Source organism: Pongo pygmaeus, chromosome 23 (genome assembly GCF_028885625.2).
Source record: "Pongo pygmaeus isolate AG05252 chromosome 23, NHGRI_mPonPyg2-v2.0_pri, whole genome shotgun sequence".
NCBI lineage: Eukaryota > Metazoa > Chordata > Mammalia > Primates > Hominidae > Pongo > Pongo pygmaeus.
The window spans coordinates 36,571,038-36,587,833 of record NC_085931.1 but is presented as its reverse complement, the minus strand read 5'-3'; the positions used below and the strand labels follow the sequence as shown (position 1 = coordinate 36,587,833).

Here is a 16,796-nt window from a genome sequence, read left to right as displayed (position 1 = left end):
AGACCTGACAAACATGTCCTTTGGTGTGTCCTCATTAAGGGAAACCACAGGAAAGGGTCAATGACCCCCTAACAGTACCCCTCCAGTAGAACAATGAGTTCAGTGGGGTTCTTTGCTATACTTTGCTATAACTCCCTCCAGGGCATCAAGCCAAAATGGTTTTGGTAGTCAGAAACAAGGAAACCTCTTGCAGGGCTGGGGAAGGAGGGTATGGAGCTGGGGTGAAGTGGGACAGGGGACTCATGCTGGGGGGCAGCGGGACAGGGGACTCACCCGATGGACATGCTCCTCATCCACCTCAGTGATGGTTTTGTCAGCATCAATGCAAAGTCTCACCCTTCCTGCTGGCAGGTCTGCTGTTCCCTCATCTGGCTTTAGCACCGTAGCTGGTTGGACATCCCAGAGAGAGAAGGGGAAAGGGGAGGAGATGGGAGGGGAAGAGGGGAAAGAGGCGAGGGCAGGAAATAAGAGAGGCTCTAAGCTGGACCAGCAAGCTTGGGAGGAAGCTTGGGACAGGTCTCCATTTGGGGTCTATTTGCTTGGAGCTTTCTGAGTTGTGACCCCAAATCCTTTAAGGTCAGGCTAAGTCTGACTCACCTTAGGCTTTTACCAGCTGTCACAGTGCCGGGCACAGAGTAGGCACCCAGAGAGTTGGGTACACTGACCTATCTCACACACAGACCTGGAATGGCAGATGATGGCATACAAGATACCATTTCCCCCTCCAGTGCCCATGGCAGACATCACTAATCAACCACTCTTCCCAGCCATGTTCAGACTGAGACTCAGAATCACTTCTCAGTAGAGTGCAGTGATCAGCCACAACCAATTGACAAAAGTAGGCTCATGAGATCAAATCTATTGGCCCACTTGTACCAGACTCTGGCTTCCTCGAAGAACGCCGTAGGAAGAAAGCATGCTTGTTGCATTAGTGAGTTACAGTAGGTAAATAACTCATTATCAACACAAATGCCTTTGAAAGACAGTCTCCACTGCTCCTCTCCCCTCCTTACCACCCAAGTGTAATCAGGACCTGGAACATATGGCTGGCAGCAGTAGGGGGCACAGGAGAAGACTCAGACCCTCCAAAGGTGCTAACACCCCTACTTACCAAGAGTAAATCCGTCCTTCTGAGCCAGCCAGACTTTCTCTGCCTCATACCATCTGTCCTCAGGAGCCTGAGAACCAACATCACGTAAATTAAACCAGCAAATGGCACCACTGCCCATCTTCTACCTTACACAGGGGTTTCTCACAGTGTGCTCTGGAGCCATCTAAATCAGAATCTCTGGGGGGAGAACAGGAGAGGGAGTGTGCTTATTTAAATGCAGATTCCCACTGCGGACCCGGGAGGCGGAGCCGAGATCACACCACTGCACCATCTAGCCTGGGTGACAGAGCAAGACTCCGTCTCAAAAAAAAAACCTAAATAAATGCAGATTCCTGGGCCCCACTCCTGGCCTTTGAAATGAGAGACTCCACGGCTGGCCCCAGGAATCTGCATTTTTAACAATCTACTCGTTATGCCATCCCGTTTGAAAGCTGTCATGTGACATCATAAGCAAGCTCTACCATGTCAGCCATGAGGAGACACCTCACATTTTGGGGACCTTCCCTCACTCTGTGGGGAATTCCCACCCCAGGACAGGTGCAATGGAAACTTCAAGACTTCTGCTCGTGAAGGAAGTGCTCACCCCCTCCTCTGGGTGCCTCGCAGTTCCAGCCACCCCTCTCCAATCCCCGGCCCACCCCCCCGTCCACCCCTTGTCCATCCCTGGGGCAGATCTTTCCCATCCCTGCATCTCTGGAGGGCCCTGTCTGCCGCTTCCCGCTCCCAGGGTCGCAGCCCCCTCACCTGGTCTGAGTCTCTGCTCTGGCCTCCTTTGCCCTCCTCCTGGGGGGCTGGCCCGTCTTGGTTCTCCTTCTGTATCCGAGGCCTTTCTGCATCCTTCTCCAGAGCAGGCTGGCTGGGTCCTTCCAGCTCTGTCTCCAGGGCACCAGCCCCATCACCTGCTCTTGAGCAGGGCTCCTCTGCTTCCTGCCCACAGCTTCCTGGCCAGCCTCCCTTCCCAGGAGCCGCTGGCGACTCCACCATTGTGCTCACCTCCTTTGGGGCTTCACAGCCCTTCTCTGTCTGACTCTGAGCTTCACATGCCTTCCCGGACTTACCCTGGGGCTTCCCCATCTTTTCCTTCTTATCCCAGGACTCACCTGCCTTCCCAGTCGTGCTCCAAAGCTCACCTGCTTTCTCCCCCATTCTCACATCGTCCCCCAACTCGCCCTGCACTTGGCTTGTCTTCTCCGTCCGGGTCTGAGGCTCACCTGTCTTCTCTGCCTTACTTAAGAGCACCCCTTCTTTGTCCTTATTCTGGGGACTATCCCACTTACTCCTTCTTCCTAGGAAACCTCCCCACTTTCTCCCAGGGATTTGGGGCCCTACGTGCTTCCCCTCACTCCCTACGTCCTTAGAGACATTCCCCTTTTCCACCGTGTTTATGGGCTCTGCTCCCTCCTTCTCTGCTTTCCCCAGTCGCACCCCCTCACCGGGCCCTTGGGCTTGGGGCCTGGTCCCCTGCCGGTCTTTGCCCTGGGGCTCAGCCTCTTTCAGCTCTGTGGTCTTGGGGGTCCCACCCCCCTTCCCCACTATGCTTTGACCCTTCTCGTCTTTTTTCAGTGCCACAGTTCCTTGGCCTGGGTCCCCAAGACCCCCAGTCCGGGTCTTCTCAGCTTTCGGGGCCAAGATCTCGGTGCTGGCCTGGGGGCCACAAGGAGTCCTAGAGGTCTCCCCTTTCTTTTCCTTTCCAGTATCTGTGGCTGGGGGAGGGGTCTTGCAAGGGGGGGTGTCATGGGGATGAGTCCTCTCTGGCTTGGCTGAGTCCGGGTCCAGCTTGGCCACCATCAACAACACATCACCCCTCCTCATGCCCCTCTTGAAGGGGAGAGTCTTTTTGGCTGGTGTCGCACTGGAACCCAGCTCCTGGGCCTTCTCACCATTGATGCTGGTCATCTGCTCATGGTCAGGGCTGCCGGACCCCTCGCTCTCCTTGCCCAGAATGTCTGAGCTCCCAAGAGAGCTTGACTGGTTGTCCTGAGAGATCTGCTGGCTTCCAGATCTGGTGCCACTGCTGGACTTGCTGTTGGGTTGGCTGACGGAAATTTCTGGGGTCTAGGAGAGAGAACACAACCATGCCTACAGAGCTGCTTGCTGACCTAACAGCTTTGTCATTCACTCGTGTTCATTCATTCATTTCGTTGTTCACTTCTCCATTCATCCTTCCACAGATGCTCGAGCACCTCCAAATCCAACAGGCATGGCCAAGTCTAGCACCCTTGACCTTGGCCTAGCCCCTCAAAGTTAAGTGACGGAGTGGAAGGAGTGGACTTTGGAGACCAACAGAACCAAGTTCAACTCCTGACTCTGACACTATAGCTGTGTGACCTTAGCTAAATGACTTCTCTCTGAGTCTGTTTTTTAATCAATAAAATGAGAATGATACAAGCCTACCTTGCAGAGTAGGTGTGAGAATGTATGACAATATGTAGAAACTGAGCCCAGCGCATAGTGTGTCCTCAACAACAGTAGCTGCTGCTACTACTGTTGTTATTTCTGCCTGGATTTTTCCTAGGCCAGTAAGGGATCCGGGAAAGGACTCGGGGCCTGTCACTAGAGGACCTGTTCTCATCTTGGCTCTAACACTCTCCAGCTAGGCTTCCTTCTATGTCTATCTGGGCTACCATCTCTTCTCTCTGGGCTTCAGGTTTCCCCAGTACAGGCAGATACCACCTGACCATCCAGATCTTTTATAGGATGAAATGTAGAAATGCACTTTGGAGATCACAGAGAGAGGAACAAACTGAGCTGCTGCTACTTCCACTGCCCTGATCCCCATATCACACTTCCCATACCAGCTGAGGGCCCTGGTTTCTGCCCCTGGGGTCCCCCACTCTTGCCTGACCTAGACATTTGTGACTGCATAACACCCAAGGGGTTTCCACTGCCCGCTCCCCTCCCAGGCCTTTTTACTGCCTTGTGATTTTAGCCTTGCGCAGAGCTTCATCCTCAAACCAGCCTGGCTGTGGCCTGAAGAGCTCACAGGTCCAGCTGTGCCTCCATCTCTGCAGAAAAAGACCTCAACCTCATAAGCAAGTTCCACCCTGATGTCTCGCTTCACCACCAGCCCTAGCCTGGGTTCTTCCATCTTGGACAATGCTAGCACAGCCTCACAGACACCCATGCCTGGGAATCTGGGATTCTCCCCCTCCTCTTGCATTCAAACCAGTCCCAGGGGCATGTTGATTCCACCCTGCCAAGCTTCACATCTATGTCTCTTTTTCCAAACCCATGTCTGCTATCCCTCACCTAGCCATTGCCACAGCCTGTGAACTGCTATCCCTTCAATTTGCTGCCAGCCATTTTAAACCCGATCAAAAGATTTGGGTAGCTGCCCACAGCCTACAGGAAAATCATTTGGCACCACCATTGGTCTTTCAAATTCCTCAACAAGGAACCCCAGCCTCCAATCCGACCATATTGTCCCTAGTTGTTCCCATGCATGAACTGTACTGGTCACCTTCTCCCACCTGACCCTTCCCTGCTTCCAGGCTGTTGCTCATGCTGAGCTTGCTACCCTGCGTGCCCTTTCCCCTCTTCACTTGTCCATGGTCTACTCATCTTCTATACCCAGCTCAAATATCTCTTCTATCTCCTCTCTACAAATCTTTGCCTGGAGACCTCAATCAGAAATTGTTCCAAGCTTGCACAAAGTTCCAGAGCACTATGCTAGTACACCAGTCACAGCGTGGCCACCTTCTGCGTTCCATTCTGGCTTTTGTGTCTCCTGTTTTAGGTGACCAATGCCACAGCAAAGTCTCTGTTCTCATCTTTGTAATAATCACAATAACAATAATATCTATCATTTATATCTTCCTTGCAATGAGCCCTATATCACCATCATGCAATCTCCTATTTAATCCTCCTAAGGAACAACTGGAGTAGATTCTGAACTTCTCCCCATTCTACAAGCAAAGAACTAGATGTAAAGATGTAAGGTGACCCAGCTACAAAGGTGAAATGTAAAGCCAGTTCTCTCTGACTCCAAAGCCAGTGCCTTGAACTGCTGCATATTAGATGCCCTTCCTTTTCTCTCTAGGGCTCTCTGGAATCTCCTGGGGCACTTTTAAAAACCTTAACTCCTTGGCCTTATTCCCAGAGACTCTGATTGAGTCTGTCTGGGTTGTGACTGCCCGGGTGATTACGAGGTGCAGCTGGTGCTCAGCATCACGGCTCTGGGGACCATGGCTGAGTAGCTCCTCCTGACCTTCTGGGGGAAGGCAGGACATAGCCTTGGAAGGGGGATTGACTGCACTTGGCAAATCTCACCACTGTCTACACCATATTGAAAAGTGAGTCAGTGCCTTATTTTTAACCAACCACCACAGACGAGACAGTAACATGGGGTGGGCCAAACAAGAGAGCCAGTGCCAGCCTCCTCCCACCCCACCCTCATATGCCCATGGATTCTCTTCCTTTGGATCTTCAAAGTCATCAAAGTCTTTGGTCCCCCCACCCTGCCACCCTTCTTAGCGTATAGAGGAAACGGCACCTCTAGAATAACTGGAGCCAATAGAAAACTAATAGCACATTTTTACAGATGAGTAAACTGAGGCCAAGAAAGCGGAAGGGGTTTAGCCTTCCCAAAAAGTGGCAGGGCCAGAGCTAGAATCTAGGTCTCCTTGACATTCAATACGGGTTACTTTCCACTCCAGTGTTATTCCAGCCTCTCCCTGTTCCTCACTGGCTGGGTAGCCCTAGGAGAACCAGGTCACTTCCCCAAGCCTTGTTTTCCATTCCTGCAAAATGGGATGGATTCTAATGGCTTCTTGCAAGAATCAGATGAGGATCAAATGAAACAGTTGTGCTGGGACAAGGCAAGAGAGGATGGAGTTATTTATTGATTGGGACAAGAAAATTAAATTGGCAGGAACCAGCCAAAGCTTGCTGCCTTGTGGAAACATGTCCTGAGGCTCCCTTGCTCCAGCCCCAGGAATATCTTGGCCCATGGTCCAGCCACCTGCTGTGGGCTGAGGCTCAGAGCCATCCTGCATCTTGGCTCTGAGTCTCCATCCAGTCACAGCAGTGACAGTTTGTCCCCATCCATGGCTTAGCTCTGCCTCTTTACTTGCTCACAGTGACACCAGCGCTGCTCGTGTCAATCTCATGGAACCCTTTCCCCCCAGGTCTCTGTGGCACCACCCCAGCCACCTCACTCACCAGACTGGTCCTTTTCCAGCCATCTTGTGAGAGCAGAGAACACACAGGCTCTCCCCCTCGCTCTGACTCTATCTGGTCTTATGACCTTGGGAAAATCACTTGACCTCTTTTGGCCTCAGTCTCCACCTGTGATAAATGGGTGGAATCCCATCCACCTGCATTGCTGCACGGGTTATCAAATGAGGCCATGAGCAGCAAAGCAGTACTGTCTGGTGATAAACAGCACACAGTAACATTTCATCATAACCTAACAACAGCCTGCCGGGGTCAACTTTGGCCCCCACTTATGCCTTAGGTCAGGCAAGAGTGGGAACAGAGCCTGTCCTCCCTGTCAACTTCCCCAACAAAGACTTGGCCGAGGTATTTCAGCAGCTGCTGCTGTTCAGTTGCTGGAAGACCTCTCTAATGCATCAAAGTTGTTCATCGGACAGGTGCAGGCACATGTGGGACTAGCCGGGCAAACCAAAGCTGAAGGGGAGGGGAAGGAAGAGCCAGGATGGGTCACTGGACTCAAGCCAACACCAGGCCCTGAGGCCACCAGACCTTTCAGTCCAAGCACTGCAGCATTCACCTTGTCCGAAGGGGGCGCTGGAGACACAAAGAGATGCCCTTTCTACCTAACACAGGGATACTCCCAAGATGCATTGCACTCCAAGCCTGCCTCCCTCATGGTCCACCTTGTCATCCTGCCCAGGTTCCATGGCTAAAGAGGACAAGAGAGAAATAGCACTGGCCACCACCAGCGACAAGTTTACAAATCCTTAAAGTGTAAAGGCCACATTGTATTCACTATCGCTTCAATCCAGCAGCGCTATTCAGAATAGCTAAGGATTTTTAGTGGACATCAACCAACCAGGAGGGACACCAGCTGGAGGAAGGTACTGAGGTTCCTACCTGTGCCAAGCATTAACGCTGTAATTATTGGACTGTAGCCATTCCAAGGGACTCAGGAGAGGGACCTGGGTAAACATGGCAACTGGAGGGCACTTGGGGGGCCAAGGGTTACAACCATTTACCACCTGGTATGAAGGATTCAATATTTTAACAATCAATGCAACTACACCAGTTAGTACCAACTCAATAGCTTTCTGCTTAAAGTGAACCAACTATACATCTTAGCCAGTATCTAGGTTTCCTTTTCTATAAAAATGGTGGTCAAGTAATCCCCACTAACCATGCATCAATGAATATCATTTATTCATTCACTAAACAAACTGTTAAGCACTCACTACTGGCAAAATACAATGACGGCTGCTCAAGATACAGAATTCAATGAGAAATCGTTGTTGCTCTTAAGGAATTCCTAGTCAAATAAGTCATATAATCAAATAAGTACTATGCCAACCAAGCAGCTAAGACAGGCATAGAAGGTGCAGCAGGATTCAGAGAAAGGAAAGCAATGGAAGAATTTTCCAGAGATGTGCTATTTGAGCTGGGTTTTGAAGCGTACATAAGAGCTCAATAGATCAAGCTGAATAAAGGACATTCCTCAAAGCCAGGATAGCAGGAGCAAAGGCAGGACGACAAATGACTCAGAAGAAGCTCACAAGACAGAATGATGGGTATGAAACGCATCTGGTCCTCCTTCTTAGGAACCACTTACCTCTCGTTCTGGAGAGGCGAGAGCTAACTGTTTCCTCTGTCTTGCTTCCTTGGCCTCTTTTTCAGTCTCCCGGACCAGTTGCTTAATGAAGCCCCCTGGGATGACAGAGAAGAGAGGAGGGGGCGAGGACGGTGGAGGGCTCTTGTCCTCTTCCCGAATCTGTTTTGCAGAAGCAAAGAAGGAGAGAGCTCAGTGAGTCAACCAGTAGGAGCAAGCTGCCCTTCAAAAAGTTTGTGATGGAGCCTGGGAGGGGGTGGAGGAGAACATATATGACCAAGCCCATGTATGAGAAGCCACAGCCAAGCAGGTGAGGCCCAGCAGGACTCAGGGGGGTCCCTGAGACAGCGCATGAAAATGGAGCACAGGGGCAGCCAGGAATTATGCGGGTCAATGTGATTTCTGCCTGGATCCAGACTCCTTGTGATATGAACAGTCACTTGCACAGTCAAGGATGCTGGTTCCCTTCCTTGCCATGGGACATGCCCATTTCTAGGAGGACCTGCTCTGAAAGGAGATTTCCCAGTTTCCAGAAAGGGATGGATCACAGGGAATCATCCACTCTCTCCTGGTCCCCTCAGCTTATAGTTAACATAATAGATGAACCAATTAATCACTTACTGTGCACCAGGAACATGGTAAGACAGGGAAGGGCTTATAGCCATGATTTATATAAGGACCTGACCTTGTGGCTCCAACCCACTCAACTGACACAGTGCTGTGGCTTCCTGATGGTCCTTAAACCAGGACTTGGCCAGCCAGGGGCTCTCTAACACTGGGTCCTAGAACAGGCAGGTTGGACCCTGATATTTTACCCGCCAGAAATATGGCCTAGGCCAGCACTGGCTGGACTTGTGATGCAGCTGAGACCCCTGTTGGCCACAGCGACCTGGAGGCTGAGGCATGAGACTGGCTGTGGCCAACTGAAGTGTGTCTTTAGCCTGCATCAGTGACAGCCCATGAGAAGAAAAAAAAGTCACCAGTGCTTTATATGGAAGAGCTCCATAGTGGTCTAAAATAGCCACCTTATCAAGAACCTCTGTGCATGTGTGGCAAAGACTTGCTGTGTGTAGCCCAACTGATAAGGGAGGAATTCAAAGGAGATAGCAAAGGCCGGGAGACAAGGCCATGGAATAAAGCTGGTGGATGCAGACCTCTGCCCAGGGACCGAGAAGCAGGGGCAGCACTGCGGGGCCCACATCAACATCATTTCCCTTCTTTCCTTCCTGATGTGGGACTGAAGGACACTTCATAAGTGAGAGACAGTCTTTTTTTTTTTTCTTTTTTGAGACAGAGTCTCGCACTGTCACCCTGGCTGGAGTGCAATGGCGTGATCTTGGCTCACTGCAACCTCTGTCTCCTGCCTCAGCCTCCTGAGTAGCTGGGATGACAAGCACACACCACTACACCTGGTTAATTTTTTGTATTTTTAGTAGAGACGTGGTTTCACTGTGTTGGCCAGACTGGTCGCGAACTCCTGACCTCATGATCCACCCGCCTCGGCCTCCGAAAGTGCTGGGATTACAGGCGTGAGCCACTGCGCCTGGCCGAGAGACAGTCTTAAGGCACCCTCTGCAGCTTCCAATGCCATTTTAGCTGCTACCCCCAGATCAGGCTGGGAGGGGCAGGGGCAGGCAGGAGGTAGCCAGAAAGAAGCTTCTCACCCTCCCACTTCCAACTCATCAAATCACATGCACAAGGTGGAGTGAGGGTGCAGGAAGTAACAGGCATCTTAGAAAGAGGCAGCCCTTCGTAGCATATCATGAAAAATACTAAAGGGGAGAAAGGAGTATCTGAGGAGAGCCCGTTTCCGGTTCTCTATGGTGCCCAAAGGCAGGGACCACACAAACCCACCCCTGTGGCATAAACCTGGCAGCTGACAGCCCTGCCTCTGTCCCCCATGTGTCCCTCCTCCCACCCAAATTCCCGTGCTCATCAGAGCTGCCATGAGGATCCAGCTGGGACAGCTGGTCTACCCCCACCCCCCACCACCACCACCTGTGGAACAGGAAACCACCAGGCAGCCCTGGGGGGAGTCAAGGGTGTGGCCATCAGTGTCCAGCTGGGTTGGAAAGGCCAAGGCTAACCGAGCTGGCTGGGAGAAGGTTGAAGGTGGGATTGCACATGCTACTAGGAGGACTGGATGTCAGACTCCCCACTCAAGGTGGGAAAGGTTGGACTTGGCTCCCGAGGGTCGAGTCAGTCCCTGCGGATGGCTGCAGCCCCAGTCACGAGTGTCACTTTCCTTCTGCTCCCACAGGGCGAGGCGTGATGAAATGGCCATGCTGAGGCAGTGCCAGGGCCTTAAGATGATGAGATGAGATGGAGCTTCCTGCCAGACAGCACGGAATGAGGCTTTACAGACACACGCAGCACATGAGATGGATAGACACAGAACTGACACACAGGGACACAGTCGGGAGAGAAGAGAGAGACAGGTTAGCTCATGGGCACAGTCCTACTCCCTCCCCCACCAACGCCATAAACCCAAGACCACATGGGGGAATGGGCACAGTCAGGTACAGACACTGTCAGCTACCTCTGCAAGGAGGATGGTCAGGCAGGACCCTGCAGGCCACAGAGTGAACAGTGCCCTGAAATATTCTTCCTCTTGGCCCCACACGTTTATTGAAATGTAACATACAACCAGAAAAATATATCATAAGGTATAGCTCAGTGGCTCTTACAGAAAGAACACATCAATGTAACTAGCACCCTGATAAAGATTTAAAGGTTATAATTTTATCTATAAGAAGTTCAAGAACAAGCAAATCTAATCTATGGTAAAGGAGGTCAGAGGAGGCATTCGCTTTTGGTGGGGAAGAAGCATGAGGGAACCTTCTGGGGCTCAGGAAATGCCTTGTATCTTGATCTGAAGGATGATTGCACAAGTGTATCATATGCAAAACTTCACCCAGCTGTACAATTAAGATTGGACATTTTACTGTATGTAAATCACATCTCAATTCAAAAAGTAAAGAGAGACTTAGAACTTCCCTCATGCTCCCTTCTGGTCAGTATTTCCTCAAGGAAAACCACTATTATTTTTTGTTTTTGTGTTTTTTTGTTTTTTTTTTTTTTTTGAGATGGAATCTTGCTCTGTTGCCCAGGCTGGAATGCAGTGGTGTAATCTCAGCTCACTGCAACCTTCGCCTCCCCGGTTCCAGCAATTCTGCCTCAGCCACCCGAGTAGCTGGGATTACAGGTGTATGCCACCACACCCGGCTAATTTTTTATATTTTTGGTAGAGAAGGGTTTTCATCACGTTGGCCAGGCTGGACTCGAACTCCTGACCTCATGATCCGCCTGCCTCAGCCTCCCAAAGTGCTGGGATTACAGGCGGGAGCCACCACGCCCAGCCGGGAAACCACTATTCTGACTTCTAACACCATGAATCATGGGTTTTCTTTGTGGAGGGAATATTTGGTTCCATAGTTGGAAGATGAGGTAAGGGCAGGAAACTGTAGCTCTCAATCTGTCCCACGCTTGGAGAAATAATTCGTCATCATATTGAGAGCCTTAGAAAAGTTTGATAACTTTTGACCTACAAAGCCCTTTTCTGGGAAACAAGTTTGAGGAAGTAATCCTAAACCAGAAAATTTCATCACCATGTTGACTGTAGCATTGAAAGAGCAGACACGAGGTCCGATAACTAGAGAATGTCAAATAAATTAGAGTACCTCCAATTCACAGTAACAGTATGAAACCATCAAAAAGAGTGTTTAGCAAGCATTGTTTTTACTTGCCATATCTCCATACAATTACTATATTTCCTAGTTTATTTACACCTGTTACTTCTCAGCCAAAGTTGTAACTTTTCTTTATTTTTATTATACTTTAAGTTGTGGGATGTATGTGTAGAACATGCAGGTTTGTTACATAGATATACACATGCCATGGTAGTTTGCTGCACCCATCAACCCATCATCTACATTAGGTATTTCTCCTAATGCTATCCCTCCCCTAGTCCCCCGCCCCTGGACAGGCCCCAGTGTGTGATGTTCCCCTCCCTGTGTCCATGTGTTCTCATTGTTCAACTCCTACTTGAGTGAGAACGTGCAGTGTTTGATTTTCTGTTTCTGTGTTAGTTGACTGAGAATGACCGTTTCCAGCTTCATCCATGTCCCTGCAAAGGACATGAACTCATGCTCTTTTATGGCTGCATAGTATTACATGTGCCACATTTTCTTTATCTAGTCTATCATTGATGGACATTTGGGTTCATTCCAAGTCTGCTATTGTGAACAGTACTGCAATAAACATACATGTGCATATGTCTTTATAGTAGTTTGATTTATAATCCTTTGGGTATTTGTTTTTAAACAGCTATACTGGGGTATTATTTGTGTGTCATAACATTCATCCTTTTTAAGTTTCAACTTGATTTTTAATAAATTTACAGAGCTGTGCAATTGTCACCACAATCTAACTTTAGAAATGCTCATCACCCCAGCCGGGCACAGTGGCTCATGCCTGTAATCCCAGTACTTTGGGAGGCCAAGGCAGGCAGATCACGAAGTCAGGAGATCGAGACCATCCTGGCTAACAAGGTGAAACCCCGTCTCTATTAAAAATACAAAAAATTAGCCAAGCGTGGTGGCGGGTGCCTATAGTCCCAGCTACTTGGGAGGCTGAGGCAGAATGGCGTGAACCTGGGAGGAGGAGCTTGCAGTGAGCAGAGATCGTGCCACTGCACTCCAGTCTGGGCAACAGAGTGAGACTGTGTCTCAAAAAAAAAAAAATTCTCATCAACCCCCAAAAAACTCTTCTCTTCATGCCCATTTACTGTCACTAGTTGTTCCCTCTCTCAGCCCCAGGCAACCACAAATCTACTCTATCCCTATAAACTTGCCTTCTTTGGACATTCGCTATAACGGAATTATAAAGTATTTGGTTATTTACCCCTGGCCCTTCACTTTGCATGTTTTTGACATTCATCCACGTTCCTGTGTCAGCCCCTTATTACTTTCTGTTGCTCAACTGCATTCCTGTTGCATGCATAGACAGGTTTTTGCTTCTTTTTTTTCCTTCTTAATCCATCCAACAGGTGATGAGCAGCTAGACTGTTTCCACTTTAGGGGCACTATGAATAATGTCGCTACAAAGTCACGTAGGTTCCTCTGAGTGAAACTGCTGAGTAGTATAATTTTACGTTTAATTTAAAAAAAAAAAAAAAACTTTCCTGCCAGGCATGGTGGCTCACGTCTATAATCCCAACCCTTTGGGAGGCCGAGGTGGGTGGATCCCCTGAGATCAGGAATTCGAGACCAGGCTGGCCAACATGGGGAAACGCTGTCTCTACTAAAAATACAAATATTAGCCAGGCATGGTGGCAGGCACCTGTAATCCCAGCTATTCGGGATGCTGAGGTGGGAGAATTGCTTGAATCTGGGAGGCGGAGGTTGCAGTAAGCCAAGATGGTGCCACTGCACTCCAGCCTAAGCAATGGAGTGAGACTTGGTCTCAAAAACAAACTAACGAACAAACAAAACAACAAAGAAACTTTCCAACTGTTTTCCAAAGTGACTATATCCTTTTCCACATCCCCACCCCTGCAGTGTGTGAGTTGTTTGGGAAATATTTGCAGAATCATTGGAAGGTGCTTGTCTCAGCTTGTAAAGTGAGTACAATGTTGCACACACCAGAGCTGTCCAAAATGAACAACAAAAGGCTTCATGTAGAAAATCAAATGGGAGGAAATATAACAAGGTCTTAGTGGAAGCAATCTTCAGTGGAGGAAGGTGTCTCTTCTGCCTTTGGCTTTTCTCACTTCTAGCTCTGGTTGGCCAGGCCCTCTGAGCAATGAGCTTCACTGACCCCTCCTGAGAGACACCCACCCTCCATCCCCAGCTGCCAGAGCAACCACTGACAAGCAGTTTTGTTTTTTGTTTTGGCTTTTTTTTTTTTTTTTTTTTTTGAGATGGAGTCTTGCTCTGTTGCCCAGGCTGGAGTACAATGGCACGGTCTCGGCTCACTGCAACTTCCACCTCCTGAGTTCAAGCAATTCTCCTGCCTCAGCCTCCTGAGTAGCTGGGACTACAGGCATGTGACACCACACCCGTCTAATTTTTTGTAGAGACAGGGTTTCGCCATGTTGGCCAGGCTCGTCTCGAAATTCTGATCTTGTGATCCAACCCTCGGCCTCCCAAAGTGCTGGGATTACAGGCGTGAGCCACTGCACCTGGACTGATCAGAACTTCTTTAAGGCCTTGTAAGCCTGGAAGTAGCCGCCCCTCAGTGACTTGAGTAGAAGGTGGCTATTATAAATAAAACTGCTATGAATTTTCATGCAGAAGTCTTAAATGCACATGCATTTTCATTCCCTGCCTGATACCTAGAGAATAGTATGCCACGTAAGAGGTGTATATTAAGCTTTTGTAAATTCTAGTGTTCTATAGCACTGTATGACTATAGTTAACAATAATATTATATATATTTTTATATATATTTATATATATTTATATATTTTTTATTTTTTTATATATATTTTTTATATATATATATATTTTTTTTTTTTTTTGGAGACAGAGTCCTACTGCTCTGTTGCCCAGGTCGGAGAGCAGTGGCACGATCTCGGCTCACTGCAACCTCCGCCTCCTGGGTTCAAGTGATTCTCCTGTCTCAGCCTCCTGAGTAGCTGGGATTACAGGCACATGCCACCATGCCTGGCTAATTTTTGTATTTTCAGTAGAGATAGGGTTTTGCCATGTTGACCAGGCTGGTCTCGAACTCCTGGCCTCAAGTGATCCACCTGCCTTGGCCTCCCAAAGTGCCGGGATTACAGGCATGAGCCACTGCACCCAGCCAACAATATATAGTTTCAAATAGAAGGACATGGAATGTTCCCAATACAGAGAAATGGTACATTTTTGAGACGAAAAGATTAAGGCTGCTTAGGCAGCTTCACATCCTGGAAGCCGGTGAGCCCAGGAGCTGGCTGGGCCCTGCTGCTGTGCTGAGGCTCCCAGTCATCGTCTTCTGACAGTCCATTGTGAACATCTCTTTCCAGCTCTGCATTCAGCAAAGCCCAATTCATAACTTAACGGCAGCCACGGGAGTGTTTACATCACAGAAATTGGCAAATGCTACGAATCAGGGCTTTTATTCTGGTAGCTGGCCATTCCACGCCTATCAGCATGTCACCAGCTGAGACCTCAGCATGCCTACGCAGCCCTGCAAAAGTGAAATCTCAGGATCCAAAAATCCAAGGAGCATTTCGGCTCTAATGAGGTCACATGCCCAATGGGAGACCACAAAAACATGTCCAAGTGCCAACAGCGAAGTCTTTAAGAAAAAGTTTCCCACAGTGTGGGCTTTTGCATTTTACTCTGTTTTGTGTTGCTATAAAGGAATATCTAGGGCTAAGTTATAAAGAAAAAAGTTTGGCCAGGCACAGTGGCTCATGCCTGTAATCCCAGCACTTTGGGAGGCCAAGGCAGGCAGATCACGAGGTCAGGAGATCAAGACCATCCTGGCTAACACGGTGAAACCCCATCTCTACTAAAAATACAAAAAATAAGCTAGGCGTGGTGGCAGGCGCCTGTAGTCCCAGCTACTCTGGAGGCTGAGGCAAGAGAATGGCGTGAACCCGGGAGGCAAAGCTTGCAGTGAGCTGACATCGCGCCACTGCACTCCAGCCTGGGCGACGGGGGGTGGGGGGAAAGGAAAAAAAAAAAAGTAAAAAGTTCAATTGGCTCACAGTTCTGCAGGCTGTACAAGAAGCACTGCACCTGCACACCTGCATCTGCTGAGGCCTCAGGGAGCTTCCAATAACTGCAGAAGGGGAAGGGGAGCTGGCATCACATGATGAGAGAGGAAGCAAGAGAGAGAGAGAGGGAGCGACAGACAGAGAGAAAGGGGGGAGCGAGAGAGAGAGAGAGAGGGAGCGAGAGAGGGAGCGAGTGAAAGAGAGAGGGAGCGAGAGAGAGAGGGAGAGAGAGTGAGAGAGAGAGGGAGAGAGAGAGAGAAGGAGAGAGAGGGAGAGCGAGGGGGAGCGAGAGGGAGCGAGCGAGGGAGGGAGCGAGAGGGAGCGAGGGAGGGAGGGAGGGAGGGAGGGAGCGAGGGAGGGAGGGAGCGAGAAAGAAAGAGGGGGGTACCACACTGGTTTTAAACAAGCAGCTTTCCCGTGAACAAATAGAACAAGAACTCACTGATTAACCCAGGGTGGGCACCAAGCCATTCAGGAGAGATCTGCCCCCATGACCCAAACACCTCCCACTAGGTCCCACCTCCAACACTGGGGATGACACTTCAACATGAGATTTGGAGGGAACAGACATTCAAATCGTATCAGATCTCCAGCTTGCTAAGGCACAGGAAGGTGGTTGGGCGCGGTGGCTCACGCCTGTAACCCCAACACTTTGGGAGGCCGAAGCAGGCGAATCACCTGAGGTCAGGAGTTCAAGACCAGGCTGATCAACACGGAGAAACCTCGGCTCTACTAAAAATACAAAATTAGATGGGCATGCCAGCGTATGCCTGTAATCTCAGCTACTGGAGAGGCTGAGGCAGGAGAATCGCTTGAACCTGGGAGGCGGAAGTTGCGGTTAGCCGAGATCGAGCCATTGCACTCCAGCCTGGGTAACAAGAGTGAAACTCTGTCTCTAAAATAAAATTTAAAAAGGCACAAGAGGCTGGGAGGGTCAGCAATAGGGGAGAGGGAAAAGGGGAAAAAAGAAGGAAAGACACCCTCCCCTGCTGTCCCCTTGGGAGACACTGGCGAGGACCCCGAGTGACTCACAGGCTCCATGCCTAAGGAGCAAAGCCCGAGTTATAAATAGGCCTGACGTGAAGTGGCTGCCTTGGCCGCCACCACCCGCCTTCCTCTCCAGCCCAGGCCTGGCCACGTCAGTAGCCGCTTCCCAAGAATCACCCTCAGCTTCGGGCTCCAGGGGGAATCCTGGCTGTCCTAGGGGCTGTCCTTAG

General features: G+C 49.8%; 1 protein-coding gene across 5 annotated transcripts in view; it reads right to left on the bottom strand.

The window, feature by feature from the left end:
• Positions 1-16,796, bottom strand: part of MYO18B (myosin XVIIIB) — a 318,984-nt gene that overhangs the window by 289,613 nt on the left and 12,575 nt on the right. For 4 of the 5 annotated variants that reach the window (XM_054469702.2, XM_054469701.2, XM_054469703.2 and 1 more), the window contains exons 2-6: positions 9,959-10,268; positions 7,875-8,033; positions 1,856-3,166; positions 1,112-1,178; positions 274-386 (exon numbers count right to left, since the gene is read on the bottom strand). In XM_054469702.2, the coding sequence (XP_054325677.2) occupies positions 274-386; positions 1,112-1,178; positions 1,856-3,166; positions 7,875-8,033; positions 9,959-9,997 (1,689 nt within the window). In that variant the 5' untranslated portion in view covers positions 9,998-10,268. The remainder of the gene's footprint in view (positions 1-273; positions 387-1,111; positions 1,179-1,855; positions 3,167-7,874; positions 8,034-9,958; positions 10,269-16,796) is intronic. The other variant, XM_054469705.2, reaches the window with a different exon arrangement.